This window comes from Eucyclogobius newberryi, unplaced genomic scaffold, assembly GCF_026437365.1.
Source record: "Eucyclogobius newberryi isolate DKJ021-1_F unplaced genomic scaffold, fEucNew1.0.hap1 SCAF_16, whole genome shotgun sequence".
NCBI classification, from domain to species: Eukaryota; Metazoa; Chordata; class Actinopteri; order Gobiiformes; family Gobiidae; genus Eucyclogobius; species Eucyclogobius newberryi.
The window spans coordinates 35,044,609-35,052,108 of record NW_027315790.1 but is presented as its reverse complement, the minus strand read 5'-3'; the positions used below and the strand labels follow the sequence as shown (position 1 = coordinate 35,052,108).

Here is a 7,500-nt window from a genome sequence, read left to right as displayed (position 1 = left end):
TGACCCGGTTCTGACCCGGTTCTGACCCGGTTCTGAACCTGTCTCTGTCTCTCTCTGGTGAAGGTGCTTGTGGATCTGAAGTCCTCAGACTGCTCCTGGTCCTTTCAGTCTCCGCCTTCGTCTCCAAGCTCCACCGTATCCAGGAAGTCCAGCATGTCCAGGTCTGTTTCCATGGAGACATATCCTCCATCCAGGTCCAAACCCGGTCTGACCCCTCCTGACCCCTCCTGACCCCGGTCTCCCTCCTCAGCTCGGTGAACAGTGTGAGCAGTGGAGACTCGCGCTCTTCTGGATCTCCACACTTTCGGTTCAGATCCGGGTCTGGTCCGGTCCAGAGCGGCTCGGTCCGGCTCTCCTCGGTCTCTTCACACGACTCTGGGTTCAACTCCCAGGACTTCAGCTCCCGAAGCCCCAGCGCCGCGGCCCCGGTGAGAATCCAGGAGCCAAACGCTCGAATGAAACTGGAGCCGAGTCTGAGAGTCAGTTTGAAGATGAGATTGTGAGGGGCGTGGCTAAAGCTAGTGTGTGTGAGGGAAGTGGCTAAAGCTAGTGTGTGTGAGGGGCGTGGCTAAAGCTAGTGTGTGTGTGAGGAGCGTGGCTAAAGCTAGTGTGTGTGAGGGGCGTGGCTAAAGCTAGTGTGTGTGAGGGGCGTGGCTAAAGCTAGTGTGTGTGAGGGGCGTGGCTAAAGCTAGTGTGTGTGAGGGGCGTGGCTAAAGCTAGTGTGTGTGAGGGGCGTGGCTAAAGCTAGTGTGTGTGAGGGGCGTGGCTAAAGCTAGTGTGTGTGTGAGGAGCGTGGCTAAAGCTAGTGTGTGTGAGGGGCGTGGCTAAAGCTAGTGTGTGTGAGGGGCGTGGCTAAAGCTAGTGTGTGTGAGGGGCGTGGCTAAAGCTAGTGTGTGTGAGGGGCGTGGCTAAAGCTAGTGTGTGAGGGGCGTGGCTAAAGCTAGTGTGTGTGTGAGGAGCGTGGCTAAAGCTAGTGTGTGTGAGGGGCGTGGCTAAAGCTAGTGTGTGTGAGGGGCGTGGCTAAAGCTAGTGTGTGTGAGGGGCGTGGCTAAAGCTAGTGTGTGTAAGGGGCGTGGCTAAAGCTAGTGTGTGTGAGGGGCGTGGCTAAAGCTACTGTGTGTGTGAGGAGCGTGGCTAAACCTAGTGTGTGTGAGGGGCGTGGCTAAAGCTAGTGTGTGTGAGGGGCGTGGCTAAAGCTAGTGTGTGTAAGGGGCGTGGCTAAAGCTAGTGTGTGTGTGAGGAGCGTGGCTAAAGCTAGTGTGTGTGAGGGGCGTGGCTAAAGCTAGTGTGTGTGAGGGGCGTGGCTAAAGCTAGTGTGTGTGAGGGGCGTGGCTAAAGCTAGTGTGTGTGAGGGGCGTGGCTAAAGCTAGTGTGTGAGGGGCGTGGCTAAAGCTAGTGTGTGTGAGGGGCGTGGCTAAAGCTAGTGTTTGTGAGGGGCGTGGCTAAAGCTAGTGCGTGTGAGGGGCGTGGCTAAAGCTAGCGTGTGTGAGGGGTGTGGCTAAAGCTAGCGTGTGTGAGGGGCGTGGCTAAAGCTAGCGTGTGTGAGGGGCGTGGCTAAAGCTAGTGTGTGTGAGGGGCGTGGCTAAAGCTAGTGTGTGTGTGAGGAGCGTGGCTAAAGCTAGTGTGTGTGAGGGGCGTGGCTAAACCTAGTGTGTGTGAGGGGCGTGGCTAAAGCTAGTGTGTGTGAGGGGCGTGGCTAAAGCTAGTGTGTGTAAGGGGCGTGGCTAAAGCTAGTGTGTGTGAGGGGCGTGGCTAAAGCTAGTGTGTGTGAGGGGCGTGGCTAAAGCTAGTGTGTGTGAGGGGCGTGGCTAAAGCTAGTGTGTGTGAGGGGCGTGGCTAAAGCTAGTGTGTGTGGGGGGCGTGGCTAAAGCTAGTGTGTGTGAGGGGCGTGGCTAAAGCTAGTGTGTGAGGGGCGTGGCTAAAGCTAGTGTGTGTGAGGGGCGTGGCTAAAGCTAGTGTTTGTGAGGGGCGTGGCTAAAGCTAGTGCGTGTGAGGGGCGTGGCTAAAGCTAGCGTGTGTGAGGGGTGTGGCTAAAGCTAGCATGTGTGAGGGGCGTGGCTAAAGCTAGCGTGTGTGAGGGGCGTGGCTAAAGCTAGTGTGTGTGAGGGGCGTGGCTAAAGCTAGTGTGTGTGAGGGGCGTGGCTAAAGCGAGCGTGTGTGAGGGGCGTAGCTAAAGCTAGTGTGTGTGAGGGGCGTGGCTAAAGCTAGCGTGTGTGAGGGGTGTGGCTAAAGCGAGCGTGTGTGAGGGGCGTAGCTAAAGCTAGCATGTGTGAGGGGCGTGGCTAAAGCTAGCATGTGTGAGGGGCGTGGCTAAAGCTAGTGTGTGTGAGGGGCGTGGCTAAAGCTAGCCTGCACAGGAACAGTTTTGCCTCATTTCTTTGACTTCTCTCAAAGCATTTACGCCGCGTTTGAACCGCTCTTTATGTCATGCTAATGCTAATGCTAACGTCAGACGCATTATGACCTGGAAATATCAGATTGTGGCTCTTGACAAAGCGACTGCCGTGCGGCCATAAACAGGAAACAGCTGTTGCTAACGCGCATTGCTAGCTTTGTGTAGCTAATGCGCTTTGCTAGCTTTGTGTTGCTAACGTGCTTTGCTAGCTTTGTGTTGCTAACGCACTTTGCTAGCTTTGTGTTGCTAACGTGCTTTGCTAGCTTTGTGTTGCTAATGTGCTTTGGTAGCTTTGTGTCGCTAACGCACTTTGCTAGCTTTGTGTTGCTAACGCGCTTTGCCAGCTTTGTGTTGCTAACGCGCTTTGCCAGCTTTGTGTTGCTAACGCGCTTTGCTAGCTTTGTGTTGTTAGCGCGCTTTGCTAGCTTTGTGTTGCTAGCGCAATTTGCTAGCTTTGTGTTGCTAACGTGCTTTGCTAGCTTTGTGTTGCTAATGTGTCGGTGTTTAAGGCGTCGCTGAAAGCTCTGAAGCGGAGCCGTAGAGACACTACAGATCCCATCAGCCACCAGGGCGATGACATCACCCCGGGGGAGGAGCCTCGAGCCGGGCGCCATCTCACGGTCCAGTCCAAGGACCAGAGAGACCTTAGAGACCCCAGAGAGGAACTGGTCCAGGCTCTGGCCCGAGGACTCAACCTGGACTCTAAAGGCTCTTACAGAGACTCGGCCTACAGCAGCCAGAGCCAGACCCCGACCTGCTCCGAGGACCAGACAGGTACTAAAGCAGGACTAAACCAGGACTAAAGCAGGACTAAAGCAGGACTAAAGCAGGACTAAAGCAGGACTAAACCAGGTCTAAACCAGGACTAAAGCAGGACTAAAGCAGGACTAAACCAGGTCTAAAGCAGGACTAAAGCAGGACTAAACCAGGTCTAAACCAGGACTAAACCAGGACTAAAGCAGGACTAAAGCAGGACTAAAGCAGGACTAAAGCAGGACTAAACCAGGTCTAAACCAGGACTAAAGCAGGACTAAACCAGGTCTAAAGCAGGACTAAAGCAGGACTAAACCAGGTCTAAACCAGGACTAAAGCAGGACTAAAGCAGGACTAAACCAGGTCTAAACCAGGACTAAAGCAGGACTAAAGCAGGACTAAACCAGGACTAAAGCAGGTCCAAACCAGGACTAAACCAGGACTAAAGCAGGACTAAAGCAGGACTAAACCAGGACTAAAGCAGGACTAAAGCAGGACTAAAGCAGGACTAAACCAGGTCTAAACCAGGTCCAAACCAGGACTAAACCAGGACTAAAGCAGGACTAAAGCAGGACTAAACCAGGACTAAAGCAGGACTAAAGCAGGACTAAAGCAGGACTAAAGCAGGACTAAACCAGGTCTAAACCAGGTCCAAACCAGGACTAAACCAGGACTAAAGCAGGACTAAAGCAGGACTAAACCAGGACTAAACCAGGTCTAAACCAGGTCTAAACCAGGGCTAAACCAGGACTAAAGCAGGACTAAACCAGGTCTAAACCAGGACTAAAGCAGGACTAAACCAGGACTAAACCAGGTCTTTGTCTCTTTCTCTCAGGCTCAGACTTGGATAACTTCTCTCTGAGTTCTGAAGTCGACCCTCAGACTCCGGACCAGGAAAAGTCCTTCATTGTTCCTCGTAATCCGGACCAGACCCAGACCGCGTCGTACCGGCGTTCTTACTCCGCGCAGACACCAGGGGTCGCCACCATCCGCCGCGCGCCTTCCTCCAAACCCAGCCTCCGCCGGCCCTCACTGGGCCTGAACCTGGGCCTGAACCTGGGCCTGAACCTGGGCCTGAACCTGGGCCTGAACCCGGGCCCTGTCCGACCGCCCATGATCCCGGTCAAAACCCCGACGGTCCCGGAGGCGGGGCCGGGTCCGGGTTTGGAGCTGCCGACCCCGCCCCCACAGCCCTGCGCTCGGGCGGAGGCGGAGCGAAGAGCCCTGCTGCTGCCGGAGCTGATGGAGGAGGCGGAGACCGAGGATTACCTGGCTCTGATCAGACGCGGCGTCAAACTCAAGAAGAACAAAGACGTGAATGACAGATCTGCGCCGCGGCTTCAGTGAGCGCCAACGGGGCGTGGCCGGACCTCAGACGGAAAGATCCGGAGCCGGTCGTGTCGAATGTAAATCTAATATCGCTTAAATGCATCAAATCAAGTATCGTATTCACCTTATTCCAAGAGCGCCTTCTTCACACAGAGCTGTCCATCAAATCAACCGACTTCACGGCTGTCCATCAAATCAACCGACTTCACGGCTGTCCATCAAATCAACCGACTTCACGGCTGTCCATCAAATCAACCGACTTCACGGCTGTCCATCAAATCAACCGACTTTACGGCTGTCCATCAAATCAACCGACTTCACGGCTGTCCATCAAATCAACCGACTTTACGGCTGTCCATCAAATCAACCGACTTTACGGCTGTCCATCAAATCCACCGACTTCACGGCTGTCCATCAAATCAACCGACTTCACGGCTGTCCATCAAATCCACCGACTTCACGGCTGTCCATCAAATCAACCGACTTCACGGCTGTCCATCAAATCAACCGACTTCACGGCTGTCCATCAAATCAACCGACTTTACGGCTGTCCATCAAATCCACCGACTTCACGGCTGTCCATCAAATCAACCGACTTCACGGCTGTCCATCAAATCCACCGACTTCACGGCTGTCCATCAAATCAACCGACTTTACGGCTGTCCATCAAATCAACCGATTTTACGGCTGTCCATCAAATCCACCGACTTCACGGCTGTCCATCAAATCAACCGACTTCACGGCTGTCCATCAAATCAACCGACTTCACGGCTGTCCATCAAATCAACCGACTTCACGGCTGTCCATCAAATCAACCGACTTCACGGCTGTCCATCAAATCAACCGACTTCACGGCTGTCCATCAAATCAACCGACTTCACGGCTGTCCATCAAATCAACCGACTTCACGGCACGTTTTAGACTTTTCCCGTGATTGAACGGAATGCGGTGGAATGAGGTGAATACAGAAGAAGACGGACGTGACGTGATCCCTCGCTCGTGGCAGACGCCGTTTCAAAGGTTTCGTCTCAGGGTCATGAACAAACGCTTCTGTAAAACGACGAGCGGAAACGAGCCAAAGACGGGCCTTTTCTTCAAACGATCGGCGGCTTTTTTGCTCCTGGCGACCCTGAACATGGTGCGCTCAGATTGAAAATGACCTCAGCCCCAAAGACAAAACCTCTGAAACGTTTTGTGCTCTCGTCCCAAACGATGTTCGGACAATCAAAATGTCTAAACGATCTTCAAACTGAACCTCTAAACGTGGAAGAGGTTTTATTTGTTTATTAGTTTATGTCAAGTAACAAACTTTAGTATTAAACGTTTCCGAGCGCGCTCGGCGGATGAACCCAATTATTGCTAAATTTAACGTCTGTTTATTACGTCCCATTGATTCGGCGCGAAACGTTCTTTTCTCTCGTTAAAGTCCGAGTCTGGGATATTTAAAGTGTTGAAACGTCCGTAGATTTAGATCCTGCAGGTGGCGCTGTAGCAGAAAGAATTGTGTAAATAGAAACGTTCAAAGAAAGAAAAGTATCAAAAAGAATATCAGAGCAGGACTTTTACGAATGGAGAATTTAAACGGTTTCACCTCGATTTGAGTGAAGAATGTGTCGTTTAGAATGCTCAACGTGCCAAATTTTATATGTATTTTATTTTCTGTTGGTTTTACTCCAAAAATAAGAAGGTTAAAGAAACCGTTATGCTAGTTAGCCTGTAAATGTATTTAACGCTCGGCATGTTTGACAATGAACCAGTGCGAATAGAAGCTCCTGCTAGACCAGTAATACTTGAAATATTTACACGACTTTGCTGGATTAATCTGTTTACATTTGTCGCTTTTAGTTATTTAATGCTAAGCTAGTGGAAACAACATGATACTGAACTTGATGTTAGCATTCTAGCTCAAAAAGAGCATTTATTATGACTGTTCAGCTCGACTAAACGTCAGTATTATCAGGAGCTAACAAACAATAGCCTAGCCTAGCCTAGCCTGACTGTTAGCTCAGAGTCATGAAGCTAATGAATGTAACAGCAGAACAAATGTTGTTTTTCACTGGAGTCTTGGCTACAAACTGGTGCGTGGTTCGAGTCTCTGTTTTAGCCTTAACTTAACGTGTTCGATGTGTTAAAGTTCTAATGTTTGAGTTTATTTTCACGTTGCGAATTTATGTTCCCACGGCCCTGTTTTCCTACGTTTAAAAGACATTATTGGTAATGACCTTAAAAAGATCCTGCAGCGAGTTGCTAACGCTAACGTGGATATTTTCGCCAAAAAAGGCTCTAAAATCTAAACAAAAACACAAATAAGGTATAAACCGAAACACAGCGTTCCGAAGGCTGGTACATTCCAGCTAAAAAGCTCTAACGCATTTTAGAGTTTAACATCCAAGTTAGCGTTAGCCTCAGAATCAGCATTAGCCTCCAAACATCACAAACGATGAGAAACCAGGGCGGTTTTTGGGTCTCAAACCGCTCGACTTTACGTGAGTAACACCAGAGATAGAAAACATCACCAGCTGTAAAAGTGTTTTCTGTAGATTGTTAGCATTAGCGACATAAATGCTAACAACCAGTTATTACGTGTTAAATGTGATGAACAAACGACACAATTACACTTTTTATTTGCTGCTCTGCGACTGTGGGACTCTGTGGGACACTGACCTGTGGGACTCTGACCTGTGGGACACTGTGGGACTCTGACCTGTGGGACACTGACCTGTGGGACTCTGTGGGACACTGACCTGTGGGACTTTGTGGGTCACTGACCTGTGGGACTCTGTGGGACACTGACCTGTGGGACTCTGTGGGACACTGACCTGTGGGACTCTGACCTGTGGGACTCTGTGGGACACTGACCTGTGGGACTCTGTGGGACACTGACCTGTGGGACTCTGACCTGTGGGACTCTGACCTGTGGGACTCTGACCTGTGGGACACTGACCTGTGGGACTCTGTGGGACACTGACCGATTGGACTCTGACCTGTGGGACACTGATTCGTCCTGGTCCATGTCCTGGTCC

At 51.2% G+C, this 7,500-nt stretch overlaps 1 protein-coding gene across 1 annotated transcript in view; it reads left to right on the top strand.

Annotated features, from left to right (window-relative positions):
- The window catches only part of LOC140362238 (protein MTSS 1-like), a 35,153-nt gene extending 30,650 nt beyond the window's left edge, over window positions 1–4,503 (top strand). Inside the window, exons 9-12 of the mRNA XM_072448333.1 lie at window positions 64–161; window positions 251–428; window positions 2,905–3,169; window positions 3,984–4,503. Coding sequence (XP_072304434.1) covers window positions 64–161; window positions 251–428; window positions 2,905–3,169; window positions 3,984–4,495 — 1,053 coding nt within the window. The 3' untranslated portion in view covers window positions 4,496–4,503. The remainder of the gene's footprint in view (window positions 1–63; window positions 162–250; window positions 429–2,904; window positions 3,170–3,983) is intronic.
- Window positions 4,504–7,500: the final 2,997 nt, after the last annotated feature.